Source organism: Eucyclogobius newberryi, unplaced genomic scaffold, assembly GCF_026437365.1.
Source record: "Eucyclogobius newberryi isolate DKJ021-1_F unplaced genomic scaffold, fEucNew1.0.hap1 SCAF_5, whole genome shotgun sequence".
In the NCBI taxonomy this organism is placed as follows: Eukaryota; Metazoa; Chordata; class Actinopteri; order Gobiiformes; family Gobiidae; genus Eucyclogobius; species Eucyclogobius newberryi.
The window spans coordinates 33,626,749-33,649,589 of record NW_027316167.1 but is presented as its reverse complement, the minus strand read 5'-3'; the positions used below and the strand labels follow the sequence as shown (position 1 = coordinate 33,649,589).

At 39.7% G+C, this 22,841-nt stretch overlaps 1 protein-coding gene across 2 annotated transcripts in view; it reads right to left on the bottom strand.

Moving 5' to 3' along the window:
• LOC140381214 (transient receptor potential cation channel subfamily M member 1-like) overlaps positions 1–22,841 on the bottom strand; it is a 46,886-nt gene that overhangs the window by 9,373 nt on the left and 14,672 nt on the right. For both annotated transcript variants that reach the window (XM_072465240.1, XM_072465241.1), the window contains exons 3-24: positions 22,544–22,718; positions 21,604–21,817; positions 21,067–21,191; positions 20,796–20,967; positions 18,165–18,339; positions 16,689–16,812; positions 14,673–14,745; positions 14,424–14,524; positions 13,780–13,950; positions 12,798–12,932; positions 12,501–12,551; positions 12,290–12,430; positions 11,967–11,996; positions 11,600–11,892; positions 10,944–11,172; positions 8,235–8,354; positions 7,909–8,049; positions 6,830–6,958; positions 5,641–5,892; positions 4,217–4,391; positions 2,273–2,293; positions 849–993 (exon numbers count right to left, since the gene is read on the bottom strand). In XM_072465240.1, the coding sequence (XP_072321341.1) occupies positions 849–993; positions 2,273–2,293; positions 4,217–4,391; positions 5,641–5,892; positions 6,830–6,958; positions 7,909–8,049; positions 8,235–8,354; positions 10,944–11,172; positions 11,600–11,892; positions 11,967–11,996; positions 12,290–12,430; positions 12,501–12,551; positions 12,798–12,932; positions 13,780–13,950; positions 14,424–14,524; positions 14,673–14,745; positions 16,689–16,812; positions 18,165–18,339; positions 20,796–20,967; positions 21,067–21,191; positions 21,604–21,817; positions 22,544–22,718 (3,192 nt within the window). The remainder of the gene's footprint in view (positions 1–848; positions 994–2,272; positions 2,294–4,216; positions 4,392–5,640; positions 5,893–6,829; positions 6,959–7,908; positions 8,050–8,234; positions 8,355–10,943; positions 11,173–11,599; positions 11,893–11,966; positions 11,997–12,289; positions 12,431–12,500; positions 12,552–12,797; positions 12,933–13,779; positions 13,951–14,423; positions 14,525–14,672; positions 14,746–16,688; positions 16,813–18,164; positions 18,340–20,795; positions 20,968–21,066; positions 21,192–21,603; positions 21,818–22,543; positions 22,719–22,841) is intronic.

Below are 22,841 nucleotides of genomic sequence, written 5' to 3'. Positions count from 1 at the left end.
GTGTGACGCAAGAGCTAGATGTAATAATACTTTTTTCCATTTATGTAGATCAGATTGGGGTAAAATTAGCTACTTTTTGCAAAGCTTTTTTTTGCTTTGTTTTGTCAAAACAATGTGAAATCTGCATAAAATAAAACATTTCACATATTTGACTGTTCTGAGAAATGAGCATTAAAAATAGGTTTAACTTACCCCAGGTGCAGGGTAAATTCAGCAGATCCTGGGTTAAGTTGACTCACCAGATTAAAACCCTTTTTGAAGCATCCTGAGGTGTTTTATACAGACAAAATTAATCTAATATGTGTTATGTTTGTAAGTATGCACCCACAGAGCACTGTTTGAACGTTTAACGCTAAAAAAAAAAAAAAAAACATATACCGGTAATATTAAAAGTATTTGATTCAATTAACTCATCTGACACCCTAATTACACATCTTGTATTGTACAAAAAACTAACAATTTAATATAATTTCCTTGCCATATTTTTATATATATATATATATAATTCTTGTATATTATTTGTAGGATAGAAATATACCCAAACAGTTAATGAGTTTTATAGTAATGACTAATAATTTGCATGACAACATTTTTGACTGTTTTCTTATCAAAAATGTCTATTTTTTCCCCCTTTGTATGACTTTTCCCTTTGAATGACTTAACCTTCCCCAGAATCAGACTTTACATGTTTTATCATGTTGCTTTTGATACGACTCGTGCTCTTAGCATTAGTTCCTTAAAGTCTGTTGACATTGTGTGCTTCTAAACTAACTCTGTGTTTTGAGTGAACATCAGGACGATACTTCAGAGTGTCCTGAGTGTCATTCAGCTCGTGTCTCTGCTCTCACTTGAAGACGGCGATGAGCAGGTTGACCAGGAGGATGTTGGCCACGAGCAGGTAACAGGCCATGATGGCGGGGGTGAGCCAGGCACCGGGGATGCACGGGGGCAGCTTCTTCCCGTCCTCGTCGTACATGTTATCACCACACGGAGCTGCAAACACGCCACACGCCGACACCGTCAATCACACGTCTGCACTTTGACAGGCAAAATGTGGGTGAACGACACGAAACTTTCACTCATTTTACACTGCTTTGTTCAATAACGTACATTCACCAATATGAAAATGTACATAAATGATAGAACATAAAGGTTTCACTAAATTGTTTGTAATGAGCATGATTGGATTAAAGATTTGACTAAAACGCTGTTCGTCCCCGGTTTGACAATTTTGGTGAAGTTTACAATTGTACAGGTGAACTGTTACCTTGCAACCATATTGTAACCAAGGGACAAAATCCATATAAATGACACAATAGTTACGACGTGACATATAATAATACCTGATCACACCTTTAATGTTGTTAAATGATTGTTTAAATCAGTGGTCCCCAAACATTTTGACTCGAGGGCCACATTGGGTTCTAAAATTTGGCCGAGGGTCCGGGCCAAGAAAATATGGTGTGTTTTTTGTGAACTAATGAATTACTATAAATTACACGCAAGATTTGACCGGTCTTCTACTGTCCACAAGAGTCTTCTACAGTGTGTCAAACACTTGCGCTTCCTGCTTGATTAGCCCCGGTGGCCGTTTGTGGTGAATTTTATTTTCTGCGCGCCATAGATTTTCTTGTGTGCGCACTATGTGCGAACAGTGCACTATGTGCGAGCAGTGCACTATGTGCGAGCAGTGCGCAGCTGCGCAGGCGCGCAGCTTAGAAGGAACAGTGGCCATCTCTTGGGGAAATGTGGGCATTACAGGCGAAAGGTAAAATGAACGGCCAGCCACAGTATCGTGTGTTTGAATCCCGACTCCGACATTTGCTGCATGTCCTCGTTTCTCTCTCATCATTCCCCTTCCTTTCTTTCTCATTCCATCTACTGTCTAATAAAGAAAAGAAGAAAAAAAAGTTTTTTTTTTTGAAAATATTACTTGGACAAGCTTGGCGGGCCGGATTGAAAGGTCCAACGGGCCGGATGTGGCCCGCGGGCCGTAGTTTGGGGACCACTGGTTTAAACTGTGAGAAAACTGTGTTAGTGGCGTGTTTAAATTGTTAAATTGCAAATTTAAACATTTATTTTTTCAGAAACTTCCACTTAATTGATGAAAACAATATCAACAAACATAAATAGTATCAAGTATCAATGTTACCTTTTGTCCTTTCTAAATTAAACTGTATTATTATTTCTTTTTTTTCATAATGATTATTTAAATTTTAAATAGCAATATTGACCTAAAAGGACCTAAAAGTGAAAAGACTCTTTTACTTACGATTGATTTCCATGGCGTACACTGTTCACGGGACGAAACAGGAGAAAAAAGAAAACACATTAATGAGAGCAAAAAACATTAAAACTTAAAGAATCTATTTAACTTTTATGGTCATTTAGACTTTAATTCAGATTTATTAAAGCAAATACAGTTAAACAGTAATTTAGGCTATGATTAAATATATTTTTATTGACATGCTTTTATAGTTTAAATTAGAAATATATTTTACAATGACAATTTACAGTTTCGTGAATGTATAAGAATACATTTTGTGTCCACATAAATAAAAATAACAAAGCTGTGTGTGCATCCCCCACGGAGTAGAACAGTATTGTGTTTTATTTTGTTTTTATTTTTAAAGATTTTAAAGTGCAGTATATGACATGCAGTTCATGTTTGGTGCCAGCAGAGGGTGCAGACGCAGCACACGTGACGTAAATTACATCTCAACAACAGATACGATTTAAAACAATTTAAAACGACTTAAAATGGCATCTGTGCATTTTTGTAAATCCTTTTAGAAAGTCTGTTAAGTCTTTTTTTTTATTAAATGTTTATGTTAAATTTATTAGCAACAGTAACACTTCATAATAACTACACTTTGATTAACGTTAACAAAGCATGAACAAAGATTTAATTCTGTTTATTAAGAATTATTCAGGTTTAATTAAAGGGTTTGGAGTTAATAAACTATTTGTTCATTATGAATTGCATCGTTGTTCATATTTTCTTAAGGATATTAAAAGTGTAAACATTATAAAGTGGTAAATTTATTATCAGGTCATTATTTATGTTTAGGTTTATTCTTTATGTGATATTTATCTTTCTTACCACAGCAAAAAGGAAGTTTATAATGAGTTTAATGCAAAGCCTTCCACTGATATTTGCAGCCCTGGTATTGATAATATCTTTGGAAATGTATTTTATTCAAGGTGAGACACTGCAGTCAAATCTCTCTCAACATATAAACTAAACAACATTGTACCAAATCTGCAACAAAAATGTTTAAATATGTCATGCAATCCATTTGTACGAAATCAGAACTGATCAGAACTTTTGCTCCCACAGAGACATAAAGCTCAGCCCTTAACGCAGCTCCGTCACACACCAAACTCTACCAACTTGAACTGGACAAGATTTTGACAGAATGTACAGAAGGATTATATAATTCTAAGCCTGATTTATTACAGTTTTAACAATTAAAAAAAAGAAAAAGAAAAAAAATAGGTTACAACTACTTAAATAGGTTTTTATTTTCCTCGAATAATAAATATAATATCGAAATTATTTGGTCTAATACGTCCCAAAATGATGAAAGAAATTTAAAACAATACATTTTTTGTATTTGAATCTACCACATTTTTGCAATTTTGGCCATTTTGTAATACATTTTGTCCTTTGAGTTTATTACAATAAACTTCTAAAACTGAGCTTCATCTACATCTACTGTCTTTTATTGTAAACACAGTTTACAATACAAAATTTGAGGAAAACTCTCACTTTCTTGTCCCAGCACACAGTTGTACTGATTGTGATCAGACGGGAGAAATTGACAGAACGAGTCTGGAGAGGATTTATGGATTTAAAAAACAGCAGAAGATTCTCAGAGCCACGTCACAGATCGAGAAAAGAAGAGTGTTTTTGACGCTTGGAGAGGACTCAGGATTCATCAAACTCCAAACTAAAAGCTCCAAAAAAGTAAACGTTGCATAATATGTGTCCTTTAAGATTTCTTCTTGTTCACCTGCAGCGTCTCACCTTCATTGTTTTTATTTGTATTTAGAATAAACAGGTGAAAAAAATGACCAAAGATGCCAATATCATAAAAGTGGAAGGAAACGGTATTTTATTCCCAATAATTATGTTGTGTTTAAGCCTGTTTGTAATGCACAGATGCCTCAGAGGAGAAGGTCTGGAAAGTCTTACTATGAACTCTAGTCTTACGGTCAATGGAGTCTGCAAACACCTCTCCGTAGATCATCCAGTACGGCATGTAGAAGATGTTCCTCGCCAGGCGCCACGTGGGTTTCTCGTCCGGGTGAAGTATGGCCTGTCGCGCCACGCCGAAGCTCATCAGGACGACCAGCATGATGACCACGAAGTACAGCATGTCAATCATCTGAGAGACAGAGGAGAAGAGAGACACTTTGAGCCTCATCTTCATCTGCAAAGTGACAGTTCTGTTTAACTTTCTCAAAACGGCGATGTCAACTGTTTGTGTCACGACTATTGAGAAGAAACATTACGATTTAACCACAACCTTTATTGTCTCCAGATATAAATACGTACAGTAAAGATTCGAACGCAACAAATGTACGACATCTTCAAAGATCCCGAAGAGATCCTGTGCAAAAAGTCAGACAATATTAAGAGCGTTAACTGCACAAGGAAGGAAAAAAAGTACATATTCACGATTACTGAGCCCAAACGACATATTTAATTTACTTTATATATATACTTTCATTCCAATTGTTTAAAGTGTTACTGTTCCTCAAGTTTTTAAAAATCTAACTTTAGGATAAAATACTGTAATTGTGACAGAAATAGACAGATAATCAAATAATTTTCATTTAGATGTATCTTTTGGACAACATCTTTTAAAACAAATGCTTAGGCCACACCCACACGGACACAAAATGGTTAGAATTTCCAAAACGACATGGCGTTCTTCTCTTATTCTACTGACACTGAAGTGAATTTGAGTGTTAAAAGTCCCCTTCCGATGACTTCTGACTGCCGATTATTAGCTCCACTGGTAGCATTGCTCCGTTAGCGTGTTGTGTTTTCTGCTGCGGCCGGGCGTGACGTCATGGCGATCGCTCGTGTATCTTTGTGGATTTGCACAAATATTAATCTTGCTTCTAAAATAGTGACCTGAATAAACATGATTATTGAAACAAATACTCTTGATAGCCTCACTCTTAATGCCTAATAATGCTATTAATCTAAAGAAGAGTGTCATTGAAATGTGCAGATGTAGTTTTTGAGCTGGTTATTCGATATGATTTAGACATTTTACAATTGGATCTGTTTAATCTGCTGAAGTGCCTCTTGGCCCTCGAACTTCCAGGTAAAATAAAGGTCAAATAAATAAATTAACAAACAAATAAACAAAAAAACAAACAATCAGCACTCTTACTTTACTAAATGTAAAAGTCTTCCCACTGTGAGATTAGAAAAAAGCTTTATGTTGACAATATTAAATGATCTGAACTTTTGTTTTTCACCACTTCCACTACAAATACTTTTCTGATCTTTCTGATTTCTGGGACTATATACATTGTACCTCTACTTGAGTAACTTGATTAAATGACACGCTCTGCCCGCGCCCCGCTCTTTGGGAACCACACCGTCGCTGGACTTCGTACCATTTTCCCGATCATCATGACGTAGGGGCCCAGGTACTTGTTGACTCCAAAGATGTCGAGCACGCGGATGTACCAGAAGATGATGTCGACGCAGTAGATGACGCGGCCGTAGCCCATGTACGGTTCGGCCTGTAACCGTAGCAACAGCCCCAGCAGGAAGGTGGAAATGGCCGCCAGGTCCGTGATGTTCCAGTAATCCTCCAGCCACACGTTTATCTTCTGCTTCAGCTTCCCCGGCTCCGACATCAGGATCTGAGGGAAACGATGTATTTAACAGTCACATGAAACTTGTCGTAGACTCACTTTTTGTCTTAAATGCGGAAAAAACTGACAAAAATAGTCAAAATCTGTTTAAAGTGGTCACTTCAATGACACAATATTAGTGTGATATTTTTAATTTGGAATGTGATCAAATGTGCCAGTAAATATCTCTCTCCAGCTCTTTTTGAGGTCCTTTTTAAACATTTTAATTATAGACCATACACCCGATAGTTTAATTTGACATATCTCCAAAACAAAAATTGCAGTATGATACATTTTACGATGTCTCCAACCTCTATGTCTCACACAATGTTCCACCATTTGGCAGATGAGCTCATAGGACAAAATATCATAGTGAGACTCTTTTAAGAGTTTTATAAACTTAAATAAAAAAATGATTCATTCATTTTTCTGGATAATCAGCAAGAGAAACACAATACAAAGTGAACAACTTGTACGTCATGTACAATGTATTCAGAATTGGAATTAACAGTTGCCATATATAGACTTTTCAGACTTGATACTTTCTCTCCAACTTGAGTAACAGATATTTCAAATAAAGGCATATCTTATCTTATATGACAAAGCAACACCAACAAACTTACTTGAGACAAAGTTGTGTTACTCTTCCCGCTAGGAGTAAGTTCTGAGTGATAAAAGCTTTATGTTGACAGACTTGAACACTTGTTTTTTTCTTCTCATTTTTGTGTTTACCCTTTGAAAATACCTGGTTTGGTGGTTTCCGATTAGATTAACTTTGAATTATACCTCAGATGTTACGTACAAAACTGTTCCACCAAATACTCTTACATACACCACTACTTTGTTCTTCTACTTGAGTAAAACTATTTTGCATTAACTACTTTTACTCCATTTTATCCCGTCTGGTAAAATACGATTTGAACATGCTAATACTTGAGAGTCGAACCTGTCGGACTTTCTCGAGGCCCAGGGTGATGATGTAGGAGATGACGATCCACTCCTGAAGAGACGGCCATCGCTCCATCTTCACCAGGATGATGTAGTTGTACAGCATCAGATAACCCAGGTACGAGATCTGACACAACACCCACGAGCACGCCACAGGGACAAACACACACCGGAGTTATTGTGTTATAATTGTGTTTACTTGTTATTTTCATGCGTGATTGAGTAATGCTGTATTAGAGGCGTAACTGCTCTGAAAATGTCAGTTTGCACCTACCCCCTATCCCTGCCCATGGCCTTGTTCTTATTATGAATCAGTTCTTTTTAAATGGACCTGATTATATTACTTCGTACAGCAACTCAAGGAGATTTGACACTTTGTTCATTGTAAACAGCAATATTGATCTAAAATGGCTTAAAAATAGAAACTTCCTGCAGAACTGATATGCCCCGCCTCATCATAGTGATAAGCCCCGCCTCTTCTTTGTGACGTTTCACCGTAACAAGCAACGGATTGTCGATTGTGAGAAGTGAGAAGTATTCTGTGACATTTTAGACCTCGACATGTGTCATTTTCAAATAATCACAGAAAGTACAGGTAATCTGGGCGGGGACAGGAGATAGGTGAAAACAGGAATTTTCTGAGCATTCAAGCCTCAGTTGCTGGACAATAGATAAACTCAAACAGGAACTAATTAAAACACCACTCTGAGTAAACTAATGATGAGGAAACACTGCTATTACAAAGTAAAAAGTTCCTTAATATTGATTTAGCGTAACATGTCCCCTTTAAGACAATTTGGATTATTAATGGAGTTTAAATGTCAAATACTGATCTACACATGTGACAGTTTTTACCACAAAAAACACAATGTGTCCTCTTTAAAGAACTATTTTGGATCATGCATGTTTTTGTATCAAGTTTCAAAGAGGTTTATCGAGGTAAAAGCTAAGCAGACTGCCTTTCCTCATAACAACAATTTCAGAAAATATATAAATACATTTTGGGATACTAATACTGATTTGTACTGTAACATGATTTGTTTTTACTGTACTATGACCACACAAATCTGGACTCACAGTGTTGAACCAGAACTTGGTGAACGGTGTCTTGTAAAACTCATAAATCTTCTTCCCGATTGGAACTCTCTTCTTGTTGGCTTTTGGGTTCTCCTCTTCGTCCCCTTTCTTAGACATGGTGTCTACATTTGAGACGGCATCCTTAGAATAAAGAAATGCATAATAAATATCAATTAGATAAACATTGGCACGCATTGAATGTAGAGAGAATTTGTTTGGGAAAACAAGAGTGAAGAAGAGTTGATGAGGCTGATGGTCCTGCTGCTGCATTGGAAGAGGGATGATGGAGATGAGAGGGTGTAGGTTCTGTTGGTAGCAGTCCATACCTTATTGGACTTGTCATCATCTTTGCCTTTGCTCTCCTCACTCTGAAAGGAGGAAGACTCATCTCCGAGACGAAAGTCCATAAGCAAAATGTACGGAGGGAAAATGATGCCCAAAATCACCTAAAACACAAAAGATTATGAATCAAGATAGAGTGCATGCAATACTTTGTCACACAATGTGCCCAAAAACATTACACATTAGTTTAAATATTCAAAGACCATATGTGGTTTTGATAGAGTTTTGGTCCAGTTCTGAAAACCGTCAAAATAGTTGCATTGCTATGATAATAACCTAAACCATAATCATTGAAAATAATAATTAAAATATAGCCGCAAGCGGCAATGATCGGCCCTCGCTACGCCGCCGCCACGCCGCAAAAGGAGGGGGCGCTAACGCGCCCCAATTGTCCTTTTATTACGCCTACTGCTGAATCTGTGACGCTGTCACATCTTCTCCCCTTTGTTTTACCATCAAAAAGCAATTTTATTTTGAATTCTTGGCAAAATGTGCGACACCGTGACTCTTTGAATAAAAATGTGGATACCTTTTGATGGTCCACCACTGAAGATGAGTCTCACCAAATTTCAGGTTAATAGGGCTAACGCCCTGGGAGGAGTTTGTGAAAGTCTAAAGTGTAAACATGTTCTGGCGATTTCCCCATTGGAATAACATGGGAGGTTTTGGTCATCGCTACGGCAACGCCATAACAATTATGACATGGGTCTCACTGACTTTTTTGATGGGGATGCCAAAATTGAGTTGTGTGTTAAATTTCAGATAATTTCGCAAAACTAAACATTCAACCTCCATATAAAATCTGTAGGGGGCGCTGTGGCGCCAAATAAATTTATTTCACTTCAAGTAGGTTTAGGGCAAAGAGTTTAACAACTGATTCTAATTTGACGCAATTCGGACTTTATCTGCGCAAACGGCAGAAATTTTACATATGGGAGATTTCTGAAATTCTAGCTACAGTTTGCGGCTTCGCCGCACAGAGACCGTGAGAGGTATCATTGCATAACTTTTGATGTCCCACTCCTCAGTAGCATTTTCACCAAATTTCAGCTTTTTAGGGCCAACGCCCTGGGAGGAGTTCGTAAAAGTACGACGTTTGGAAAAACTCCGAAGTCATGTTTAGCCATTTTTGAAGCAATATGGCCGACATTTGGTTGGGCAGACGGCGTTGCCGTAATAATATTTTTTACTTCTCTTGTCACCATCTACCTCTGCGCCAAATTTCATGATTCTACGATCAGATTTTTTTTGGGTCATTTCCCATCCCTCAATGCATTTTTGGTACATTTGGGGGCGCTGACGCGCCAATTTTTTTTATTTTAGAAAAGGGAAATAGCCAGAATGTAGAGAGGCACGATTTTTAGAGGTGTGCAAAGCGCTCGCGCTTTCCTACCTCATGGCGTGGGTCCCTGGTCACTGACGGGTACTTTCGATAATTTTGAGTGGGCTCCGCCCACTTTGTGTTTTTGGCCCTCTATACAGTAATAATGTTCAATTTTTGCATTACATGCTTATATGCACGGAACATGCAAGAGATGGGGAACGTATTCGTGAGCTACTTAGCGCAAATGAGTGCTTTATATGGGGATGACGACCGCTTCGCGGTCGTCATCCCAATGTAAAGTGCTCGTTTAGTGCAAACTTTTGCACGGGCTTCGCCCGTTTACAACGGTAATGTTCCATTTTCCTACAACTAATTAGCATGCACGGGGCGTGCATGAGTGGAGGAGTGCGTTAGTGAGTGTTTGGAAGTGGGCGAGCGCTTCGCGCTCGATTTCGTGCGCACTACGTGCGCACTTTCGCAGCCGTGCTTCGCACGGCCTTACGAGACTAATAGGCCTCTCGCCAGCTTGTGGCGCTCGGGCCTAATTAACACTAGACCTGTGAAATTACAATAAAAATGATCCTCCCCATTTAAATAGTATAATAAAAACAACTTTTAAACAAACTGTCTTTTTGTCATTGAACTGCAGAGAATCCCAGGTCATCCATGCGTTTATCTCCTTGAGACAATTTGATCATGACAATGGGGATCCGGTACAGTCAAACAAGAGGAGTCCAAGAACTGACCCTTGTGGTACGACAGAGGTACGACAGAGTTATTTGGCATGTCATGATCTATAGTATGAAATTCTTTGAGGTAGTAGTGTTGTCACGATGCTAACAGGCGTGGAACTTATGTTACCCGTATTTTCCGGACAATAAGTTGTACCTTTTTTCATAGTTTTAGCCGGGGTGCGACTTATACTTATATTTATGCTTATATACTTATACTCTGGAGAAACTTATACATGATATTATTTGTTATTTTCACACTTGCAACCGCATTTCATACTCCAGTGCAACTTATGTACAGTATGTTTTTTTCTTCTCTATTTTGCATTTTTTGGCTGATGCGACTTATACTCCGGTGCGACTTAGAGTCCGGAAAATACGGTATGTGGTTTTGGACTTCTGATAAAGCTCAACATTGCTCATTCTTAAAAAGCTCAACATTGTCCTAAAATTGTGTTCAGGAAAGGCCTGTTACTTGTTCAAATGACTATCTAGTTTTGAGAATAGTTTCAGTGTTGATTAATATCTGATTTTCGATACTTGACAACCCTGATTAGTACGAGCAGCATTGAAACATGAGTCGAATAGACCAAACTTGACTCAAGGAGACACTAGGTCTACGCCGACCCAGACCTTACATTGAGGCTGTTGCTCTTGCCCATGCGCAGACAGCCCATCCACATGTCGGTGAGGAGCATCTGGCTGCAGGTGTGGGCGATGAAGTCTCGGTGCTTGGCGGCCACAGCGAGTTTGAGGCAGGTGGAGTTGCTCCAGTTCTTCAGTTGGTAGGTCAGCAGCTTCATGGCCACCTGCTCGTCATGTTTGTACGACTGGTCCAGCAGCTCGTACGCCAGCTGACCAAACTCTCTGGAATCAGAAACAATGCAGGATTTTCTTATTTGATTTCTGAGCCAGCCATAGTAACAGGAAAGAACAATGTGGGACACTGGACAAACGGTTTAAGACAGAGCAATAAGTTGGGTTCATAACATTCTAAAGAGCCCAGTGGAGGTGGCAGCTGATGAATATAACTTAGCTGCAATGATTAACTGACAAAGCGTGACTAGTCGACTTTTAAAAATAATTGTTGTCATATTTGGATAATCAGAATCGTTATCTGGACAATTCATGGGTTCCCGCTTCCTGTTATATGCAACATTTTCAGGACTTATTCCCATTCAGAAGATGTAATATTTCCTGTTCGTTGAATCCAATTGGCGACTTCTTCTTCTGCAGTGTATTTCTCTGGTTGGTGAACTAGATGCCACAAAGGCGCGACACATCAGTTCCTTACTTTGAGTTGTTCTCCAGGTCCTGGTAGATGTCGTCCACCAGTTCGCTCTGTGACGACTCGTGAGCCATGGCTTTGTACAGTTTACAGGCCACCAGAGCTTTGGCCATGGCCTCCTCCCCGCGCTGCCACAGGAACAGCGCCATCTTCTGACGCTTCATGAGAACTGCCCACACCATCAGCTCGTGGAAGGGATACTGGAACCTGCAGACCTCCGGGTCGTCCACGTCAATGTCGATCTCCTCCTCTTTCTTCTTGTTCTTCTTCCCTTTCCCCTTCTGACGCGGCTCATCGTCCTGGGAACAAAAATGTGAAATCAGGAACAAACTGCCAAATACAATAGAATTTTAAATAATGTCTGATCACATACCTCCATCCCGAGAAGTTTCAGAGCTTTTGGCTGAAATAAGAAGAAATTGGTGGAGTTGACAATTCATGTTAAGCCACTGTTGCTTTCTATGTATTAACAAGTGCAGCACATTTATAGGTCAGGATCAAGTTAAACCTGTTTTCTATACATTAGGTATAGTCTGAAAACATCAACATCAAAATTAGAAGCTGTAAATGAAGAAGGTGTGATTGGGCAGTTTGTCAGAGGTAGGAAAACTCAAGTAAAAGTATCATTACGTTAAAATATTAATGTCTGAATACGTGGACCAAGTTATTAAGAGTAAAAAATATACAGAAACGCACCCGTTTGAGTCCGTACAGGTTGTTGTAGAGAGTCCTGAAGCTCTTCCTGGTGTAGTTACAGCGATAAGCCCCGCCCATCAGGAACTCCAGTACCAAACCAATGTCAATCAGCGTGATCTGGTAATCTGGAGGAAGGTTGCCCTGGAAAAACAAGTGACGTCCATGAGCGATGGCGAGTTCAGGAACATGTTTTTATGTTAAGTTGTAATACCTTCTTTACGTCTCTGACCACAAAGTGCAAAGTGTTGGCAGGTCCAAGTTTCTGTGAAGGAGCAAAAAAGGGAATTTCTGAACAATGTAAATTCTTGTGCAAGATTGTATGAATACTTATCGAACAGAGTGGGAGATGAATCGAAAAATTGCCAAGATCACAGTTGTCGTTTTAGCATTCTAGTGTCATCTCTAAAGTGAGTTTCGTGGGTTTTACAAAATGTACACCTATATGCACTTAAAATGTTCATGCTTTAGCTTAATAGAGCGCTGTGTCTGACATTTAAATATGTCTGACCGTGTTGTAGAGTTCCTCGAGGCGCGGGATGGTGAGGAAGTGATGGATGTTCACTCCGTTTTCAATCAACAGTTTGACAAAGTCCACTCGATCCAACACCAGCGCGTCCATCATAGACTGTTCCAGAGCATTCACCTGCTCAAACAGAGGAGTTACGGTTACCGTGCCGCCGTTTAAGACGCTATTATGCACCAGGATTCAGATGTACATTTCAAACACAGTTCAGTAAGCAGCATCACCTTGAATACTATATGAATTATACAGATCAGGCTTTAGCTGGATTTTAGACGGGATTAAACCCGGTCCAACCAAGGTCTAAACCCTTAGACAGAGAGGTCAATATCTTTGGGAGATAGTTTGGGAGATTTATTGACCCAACTCAAATCATTGATACAGTTGTTTTCAAGCCCGATTGGTTGATTTATTGAATTAATCAACTTAAATGTTGTGTAAAAAGGCATTTTCGAGACTACTCAAATATTCTCTACAATACCATGTGCATAATCTTGCAATAAATAGAGAGATTTAGATATTGTTACATACCTACAACCAAATTGCAGTGAGGTCCATTGACACATACCAAAACTAATAAAAGCTTTTTAAATGTTTATATTGACGTTCCCTTCACCAATGGAGCACCATTTTTCACTACTTTCCGTTGCTTCCTGGAGGTCCACGAAGCGTTCATCTTAACCCTTAACAACCTTTTGCTGTTTTGAATCTTTAACTGGAAAAAATGACACACGGCAAGTAAATATTGCCAGAAAACCACTTTTATCTTGACTTGAGCACAGTTTTTAGTTATTGTGACTAGACTTATTTTAAGTTAAACAAGATACTTTGTTATTGTTTTCTCTTAACTGGAATATTGCCTGTTCAGGCGAGTCAGACGAGTCAAAATGTTCTCAAATCAAGGTAAAAGATCAAATTCAAGCGTTTCTTAATTGTAACTTCAGTCAGTTTTCAGCTCATATGTTTGTACCCAGTTGAGCATTTCCAGTTTGCGTGGGTCCGTCTCTTTCGGAGGCTCGGGTTTGTCTTTGCCTTTGCCTTTGACCTTCTTCCCTTTGGCCTTCCACTTCCCAGCCACCGTCACCACACGCTGAGCTGCTCCGGGGCTTTTCGGACGGTCACTGGCACTTCCGATCACAGGCTGCAACGAGTCACACAGGTTTAGTTATAGACGAGAAATGTAGTCAAAAGTATACACATAAACTACATGACATCAGCAGAAACAAGACGCTGGTGCACTATGTCACTTTCTTACTTGGGGTTTGTGGGCTGCTTGTCTCCATTGAGATGTAACTGCATCGCCTGGAATGTTCTGAAGTATGGCATTAAACGAATTTATCTTACGTTTTCCAATTATCTGTTTGCGTTTCTTAACAATTCAAGTAATATAAATAAATCCACCTGAAAAGCATGAATTCTTCCTGTAAGCGGGGTTGTCTCTCCACAGATCTGACCAGTAATTTGGCCAGGTGGAGTCCTATATAGCTTCAATGCCATAATGTATAACATTCTAGTCAAAGCATCTCTATGGACACTAGCAGTGGGCGGACCCTCAGATGTAGTTCATCTTTAAATGTGACTCAGATATTGGTTGGTCAGGTGAGGTGAGCTGACCGGCCAGTGGAGTCCATAGACAAAGATCTGGTTGCGTGCGATGTCCACTCGGTTCCAGGCCAGAGCCAGGCTCAGCTGGTCTGTGGCACACGCGTTTGTCCCTGGAAAGAGAGCATTTACATCTACTCAACCTTGAAATATAGCATGGGAAATACTCATGTTTTGCAATGTAGTGACATTTGTTTTTACAATTAAACTCTATATTCCTGCTGTATGTTTTATAAAAGATGTATGTGCACATGTCCTTACCTTTGAGCAGAGCTGTGAGGATGGACATCTCGATGTCCTGCTGCCCCTCAGAGCCCATTCGGAACACTGTGATCTGAACATACCGCGCATTCGTGACATTCGTGACATGTAATGCTGATTGCTCAACTAACACAATAGATTCAGTTATTAAAATAACTTAAGATTGTTTTATTTACATTCACTCTAGCTACATACGTTCACTCTATCATGTCCAAAGCATTTTTTTAAAAACAACCTCTAAAACCAACTATAAAACTGTTAATACATATGTTTCATTTGCTGTATAGTTTTACCCAATAGTAAAGGTTCATATGACTCTAGCAGAGTGTAGTGGCAATGCTTACAATAAGTAATTCACTCACACCACATGAAATTTGGGACTAAAACTTGAATCTAGACCAGGACTAGACCAGGACTAGACCAGGACTAACCCTGGACTGGAACATGACAAAGTCTACGTCAGCACTTGAGTGGTATCCAACCCAAACAAGCTGAAATAGTTTCTGCTCGGAATAGTGAGTCACAAATACATAAATTAACAAAAGTAAATGTGCTTTCTGTATCCGACCACAGGGATGTACACGAAAGCGGCATGAGCGTTGTAAGAGCAGTATTGAAAGGGTACAATTTGGTTTGTGGAGTTCCCCAAGGGTCAGTCTAGAGACCAGCATTATTTCCAACTTGAATTAATCATGCACTTAAAGTTAGTTGAGTGACTATGTGTTTTGTAAGATCAAGATGCATTCTCATAACTATCTTATAGTTATTATAGAATTGACATTATTTTTTATAACAATATAATGACACACAAGTGACACAACAACAGCATAGTTTGTAGATACTGGTTTCTTATGAACAGACCTGTGTTTATATCATACCTTCACAGTTTCAGCTGCACTCTGCTCCCTTTCCTCAGAAGTCTCACTGGTTTTACTGTGACATGCCTGGTCAGCTGATTTAAACATGATGATTCGTCATCCCATTTGGAGCAGGATGACAGCACCATCTTTATCCGGCTTCTTATCCCAGGTGTGGGAAAGTCGTTATGCCATTTACAGTCTGATTATTTCCAGATCTCGATGGCCTCGGTGGTATTTGTTACTCTCTGTGACCTTGGCGTTGTCCCAGTCCTCTACATGGTTCTCCCTCTTGTCTGAGATTGTAGACATAAGTTGTTCCTGATGGGTTTGTCGCTTAGTGGCTCAGGTGCATGTTTTGGCCGTTTTTTCAGAAACTGGGATACGGTTCTGAAGAAGTTTGATTGTCGTCCATCTGCTCCAAGTACAGCGCCAAAATCTGTGTAACTGTGTCCTGACCAGACACGTCACAGTAACACCAGGAGAGTGCAGCCAAAACTGACACGGTCTGATCAAAAACAGGTCTGTTCATAAGAAACTGGTGTATAATTATATCTGAAGACCTAATGAACATAACTGGACTGGGATGGTTTCATTGTATATGAACATGACAGATGATGATAAAATACAGTCTCCCAAATAACAATTCCTTTAGTAACAACTGCTTTTTAATCAAGAGTTTACTGACAATCTTTGGCAGTAAAAGCATGTTTTTTGTGAGTTTTTTACACTTATGAGGAAGAAATTTAGCTTTTTTTTTTTTTTTAAAGAATGGCAATTATTTAAAGTCTGTGTAGTTTTTGTTTGAGAAATTCTTACTGAAAGACATTTTTATTCGTTTTTTAAAGGAAAAAATTAAATTGAGTCGAAAATTGTGATCAATCAATGAGGAATAAAATCATGATACATTTTCTGTCATAATGCCCAGCCTTAATACAATCTTATGAAACGTGCCTTAGTCAAACTTTAGGGATTTGAACTTGTGAATGAATGAATAAATGAATGACACACAAATGACCATCGATAGTGTGGTTTTATTACATGAACATGATGAAAAAATGAAATGGTGACAATAGCAATTAATGTATTTATACGACTTAGGATGCTTAGGAAATGACTTGAATCCTGACGATGCTTTGTCTCCTCCAGTGAAACCTACCAGAGACTTTCTCTTCATGCATTCGGTAACCATGGAGAAGATCTGCTGAGCCTGACCGCGACTGTAGTTAAACGTTTTCTGAATCGTGACCAAGAGCTGATCTTTGACGCCTTCGCTGACGGTCCTGGAAAACAAAATAATAACACAAAGATCACTTTGACTGCTTGGATACATGTTGTTGTTGTTTTTTTTTTAATATTTTTTAACATTTGTATTAGCATATTAGCATTGGATAACATTAAAGCTAATTTGCAGCATGATCTCACATCCCCAGGTCTTATTTTTTAGTGGGTTGAAAATGGTCAGTTTTTAAGTATCAAGAGGAGTTAAGTGGGAGTGTTTTCATGTTTTCAGAAGGAATTGACATCATCTATGAAGTTGTTTCTAATGACAAAATACTACTCTAATACCTTGAATAGAGCTATGAAAATGTTAAAACTCCAGATTTTAGTTTTTTGGGCTAGTTATGAAAACAAATGATATTGAAACCAGTCAGAACTGTCATGAAGATAATTTAAAGTGGGACTAAACACCTAAACTGGACTCGAACTAGCGTACTGGCCCCTGGTGGCGGCACAAACGCGGTAAAAAACTGCTAGAACGTTTCTGTCGCAAAAACAGTGATAAAGCTGATGATGATGGTGTTAATTGTGACTTTAAATAATCTAGGTCATATGAGCCAGTTAAAAATAATCAAATTCAGATTATTAAACTAAACTCAGTCATTTAGTCTATTTTATTTGTTAATTTTTGTACAGATGTAATACTTTTTGTGATGGTGGCAGCAAAGGTACATTTTCCCATGTTTAATCATGTAAAAATGTCTACTTATGAACAGATGGCTTAAGGGTTGAACCAGTGTGACCTGCTATAATGTTGTGTCTGAAACCACTGTCATGTTACGGCCTTGTTTCTCTGCTGAATTAATATATTCCACATTAGCGCTGCTGTTAACCTTTGTGCACGGTTTATAATGGATGTGGGGTGAAAGGTTAGAAACCATCTTCCATTCGGTGGGATTTAGTCCAGAGAAATTATGTCAATTGTCAAAGCATTTGTGAAAGTCGTGGGAAGGTCTGAGCGATTACATGATCATTTAAGAGTAAAACATGTATTTATTTATTTATTATCAGTTGAGAATTTAAAAGAAGCACTGAGGTAAAATCACATTATTTAAATGATTTATTTAAAACAACACAGAACATACAATACATAACGTTACATAACTGCAGAACGAATAAGGCAGTTTGGATTATTTGTGGGTTCTACTTCCTGCTGGTGATATTTTTAGGACTTTTGCCCCTTCAAAATATATATATATATATATATATATGTATATTTTGAATTGCTAATTGCTATGACAACAGTGCTAAAGTTTCATCGCACTGCGACCTATGGACAGAAACTTCAGGAAAACCATAGAAGCCTCACTGTTTCGATGACATCTAAAGTATACTTTGTCATCTAAAGTCGTACCCGTCTTCCTCGCAGTATTTGTGGGCAAAGGAGAGTATGTCAGATGCCCTCCCGCTGCCATCACACACCACCACAGGCACAGGCGGCTCCTCCTTCAGGCTCTCCAGAACTATAGAGATCACATTAGGACCTCCCTCCAGGATCAGACACACGACCGGCACGCCGTGACCCAAACCTGACAAACAAGCACAAGTCCACAGTCAAATGTACAATAAATCTTCAGCTGTGAGGTAAAGGTACAAGCAGAATGTTACACTGTATGACATTCAACTTTGGAATCTCCGTGGAGGTGAACATAGAGAAGGTACTGGTCAGATCTGTGGCAAGGCAAGTCTGCTTGCAGTAAAAATGCATGTTTATCGAGTTATAAACATACATAATAATACAAAAAAATATATATTTCAAAGGAGACAGGGTGGCAGACATTCCACCAGAAACAGTGCAGACTTAAAAAGGAATACATTTTTGAAAAATTGAATACAAGTACAACTTTGTAACTAACTTTGTAGTTTTAACATAACTTAGAATAAAATTAAATAAAATTAGACAACTACCATAAAACAATATGCATTTTAATCAGTGGTGGAAAGTAACAAAGTACAAAATCAAAGGTTTAGGTATCTGTACTCTACTTAAGTAGTTTTTGTATTAGATACTTTATACTTTTATTTCAGGCATCTGTACTTTCTACTCCACTACATTTTTTAACTGGACTTTACTTTTCCTATGATTTGTAGCACATTTATGATAAGAACTTGCTCGAAGGTTTTGAATTCAAGTCGCGCCTTTGAACAAACAAAAATATATACATACAAATGACCAGGGAAATTAAATCATTAATTTCGTAGACTCTCTGATTGAAAAAAGCACAATTTGACATTTGACTCTTTATGTATTTATTTACTCCTGTATCTGTACTTATACTTATGTAACAACATTGAGTACTTCATAAGCACTGATCTTTATGTACAACTCCATAATAATACGTTTGTACTGACTCTTCTCCTTCGTCCATAGCTGCCTGTCCCAGAAAACTTTATAGGGTCCTGACATTCCTCCCACTCTTTGTACAGGACACATCGTCATCACCCCCCGTCCCCCTCGTCCCTCTCTGTGGTCCCCCTCGTCCCCCTCGTCCCTCTCTGTGGTCCCCCTCGTCCCTCTCTGTGGTCCCCCTCGTCCCTCTCTGTGGTCCCCCTCGTCCCTCTCTGTGGTCTCCCTCGTCCCCCTCGTCCCTCTCTGTGGTCCCCCTTGTCCCCCTCGTCCCTCTCTGTGGCCCCGCTCGTTTCGTCTCCTCTGTGTTCTCGGTCGGTTGCAGTGAGCGGTGACAGCTGAGCCTCCCTTTGCGGTCCCTGCCTCTCAAACAGCCCCAGGCATAGGATGACAAAGGGAAACCCACAGGTCACATGACACGGGCGCACAGGATCACATGACCACGGCACAGGGAGGAGCAGTGCACACCAGGCCTCAGAAACACACTGTGGTCTGCAGGGGATTCGCTACCGTGACAATACAACAAACATGGAACAGTCACAAGTTTTAACGTGATGAAAGTTAGATACAAAGTGGATTGAAACGACACATTTTCAGGCTGTGATCAAAACATGCATTCCGTGGTCCCGGTGTTTGACTTTCGATGTAAAGATAAGTGTGAGTAACCAAGGTAGTCATCTGGAAACTGTTTTTGACCTTGACATGTTGGAAGTCATTTTCAATCTGAAGGTCCTGGACTGAGAAGCTAGAACAATTCATGGGTGTCATGATCCCTGTTTTACGCAGCATTCTGAGGACTTTTGGCCATTCTAAAACCCATGAACATGTTAGATTGATGCAGTACTAGATTAGCAGGTTGAAGTGCACATGACAGACATGGTTTTTGACTACACATTTCACTAATGCGAATTGATGATTTTACTTAAAACTGTTGAACAAAATGTGGCCTTCCCCCCCGCTTTGACACATTTTTGCAGAGGTTTATAATGTGACTTCCTGGTTGGACATGAGAAGCAGATGGGACATAGCGGTAGTTCCATAACAGTTAACTCGTCATTGTGCGATAAACCAGATTATGATTTGACAAACAATACTATCTGATAATAGCTTTATTTTGCTAGATGATTATCTAAACGGTCGGAAAAATGTGTCCGTTGCTGTGAATTGTATTTTTAATTCACTCATTGATGACATGACAGAGAGATTCTGTTTTAGAACTCAGCTCTACTTCCTGTACTCTACTTTTTTACATTTTTATTCACAAATTGCAACTTCTCTGATGTAAAACCATGATAAATATTTACCACGGAGACCAACCCACCAAAAAAAAATAATAATTAGGAAAACATGCGAACCTGTGATAAATACTTTAAGAGCTGTGAGGTAGAGGCACACTGAGAACAACAGGGTAGAACGACCGTAAAAGGGGCTAGCATATAAACAAACAGAGCACTTTCAGGTTATCAGTTAGCTTTAGTCTCCCTACATATTGAAAATGACTTGAATCTGTCAAGTTGAAAACCATTTAAACCTTTTCTAGAACTAGATTGTTTTGAAACAGAGCAGAGCCTCAGGCAGCTTCCCCAGCCTGAGGAGCTTAGACAACTTCACTTAAAAGTTATCAATATTCAAACTCACGAGTATTGATTTTCTGCAGGGAGATGTGCTTCTCCAGTTGCCTGCGCAGGCGGACCTCAGCTCCGTACTTCCCTGTGGTCCCGTTGTCGGCGAGGATGAAGTGAGAGTGAGAACTGTTCATGACGGAGAGTTTACTCAGAGGGTTGGACATGGTCTGGTACGGCCGCGTCACCTGCAGAAGGCATCGGGTCAAACAGAGAAGACCACGAAGCACAGAAAGCAACTCAAAATGAACTCTATCAAATACTTTTTAGATTCCCAAGGGACTTACGTCTTTGCCGATCAGGTCCTCCTTGTTCTCGATGATGCCCCACGGAGCGATGCCGATGGCGCAGACTTTCCCTCTGGATTTGGATGAGTGCTCCTTCAGTGCGTCTCCAACATGGCGGATCACTCCTGTCGCAACGAAGACGAGAAAAACCTGGTTCAAAATGTGTCCAAGTCTCAGCTGAGCCCTAACCCTAACACTTTACTGAAGGATTCTACAGTTTTTAGTCATTTAGTCGAATCGGCCGTTCGACGGGGTCTTAGTTGACCAATTCTTTGTTATCTGTTCATTATTTTTCTTTGGAATACACAGATTTTCATGCTCAACTACCGACATGGATGCTGTTTTGGAGTTCTTCTCTGTAGTTTTTATGCAAGATTCTAATGATTTTGAGAGCCCTTTGCCAGCGCCACACCTACTTTTAGTCTTGTTTCTCTACCAAGAATCTCTTTAGTCGACTACAGCCTGAATAGAACCTCAATGTTAAAACTAGACACTCTGTTTTGTCATAGTAGGAGTCTTGTATATGTTGAAGCCCACCTGTGCTGACTCCCCCGGTGAAGATCCAAGCTCCGGTGGTGACGCTGGCTTTGATCAGGCCCTTCCCAAAGACCTGCTTCAGCTTGGGGGGCAGCTCGAAGTTCTGCAGCCCCCCGTGGACGGACACCAGCAGCGTGGGGAGCTCCAACTGCCACTCCTTCACCATCATCTGCAGCAGCGCGTCAGGCTTCGAGTCATACGCCACACGGATGTACTGCCGGAACAGGAATGACACGTACGAGCGTTACATGTAGAAATATTGATGGTGTTAAGCTACTCCTGGGGTTCTTTCAAATGACAACAAATAATACCACTTTGATGGTATGCAAATAATGTCACCATAGTTCAAGTGTGATGACTGAGACAGAAATGAACTTTGAGCTAGTTTTTTGTTCCATGTTGATAGACCCTGGATTCACAGAGATATTATTGATATCGAGAATTATTGTGACATGAGATAAGACTGATACAAAACTGATTGAGCATTTTGGACTGAATATTGAAAATCGTGAATAAAAATATGCCTTTTCATGTATAAAAGAGTAAATGGGACCTTGTTGTTCTTGCAGTTAATTTAGTTGTCGCGATATTGTTTGTCGCGTTAGCCAATGTTGCCGCCCTAATATTAACCATAAACTAGGTCCAAACATCTGCATTTTTGACACTTTAAAGTAAACTCATTGAAACCATTGGAATCTCCTTCACCTCGAATACACTGCCAGGCCCCTCAAAAAAGTCATCACTTGGATTGAACAAAGCAAATCAACATTTTGACATTGCAGACGCTTATTGAAATTATGCCACGATCATTTTTTTGGACAGGCAGTGTATAAACTATGGACATTCTGAACCCAACGTACAGGTCGAATCATTATCTCTGCGTTAAGTGTAAAACTCTTTCTGTTCAGTCCAATATGGCCGCCGTCGGTGCCTTTCGTACCATGGCCTTGTTGACGAGGCCTCCGCCCTGAAACTCCACCACTCCGTAGGCGTCCGTGGGCATGGACTGTGTGTGTCTGAGCGCGTTCCATCTCTCTCCGGGCTGCACCTCTAGGGCGGCGCTGTTCTCCACTGACAGGGCCGTGTGCTGCGCCACCAACTGACCACAACTGCACCTGCGAGGAGAAGGTAAGGAGCAAAGGGTTAGCTAAAGGGTTTGGGTTTTTTTAGCAGAAGAAAAAAAGAGTCGGTACAACGGCCCTCAGTCTATAACAGCCTCATAAGACCATGGCAGAACT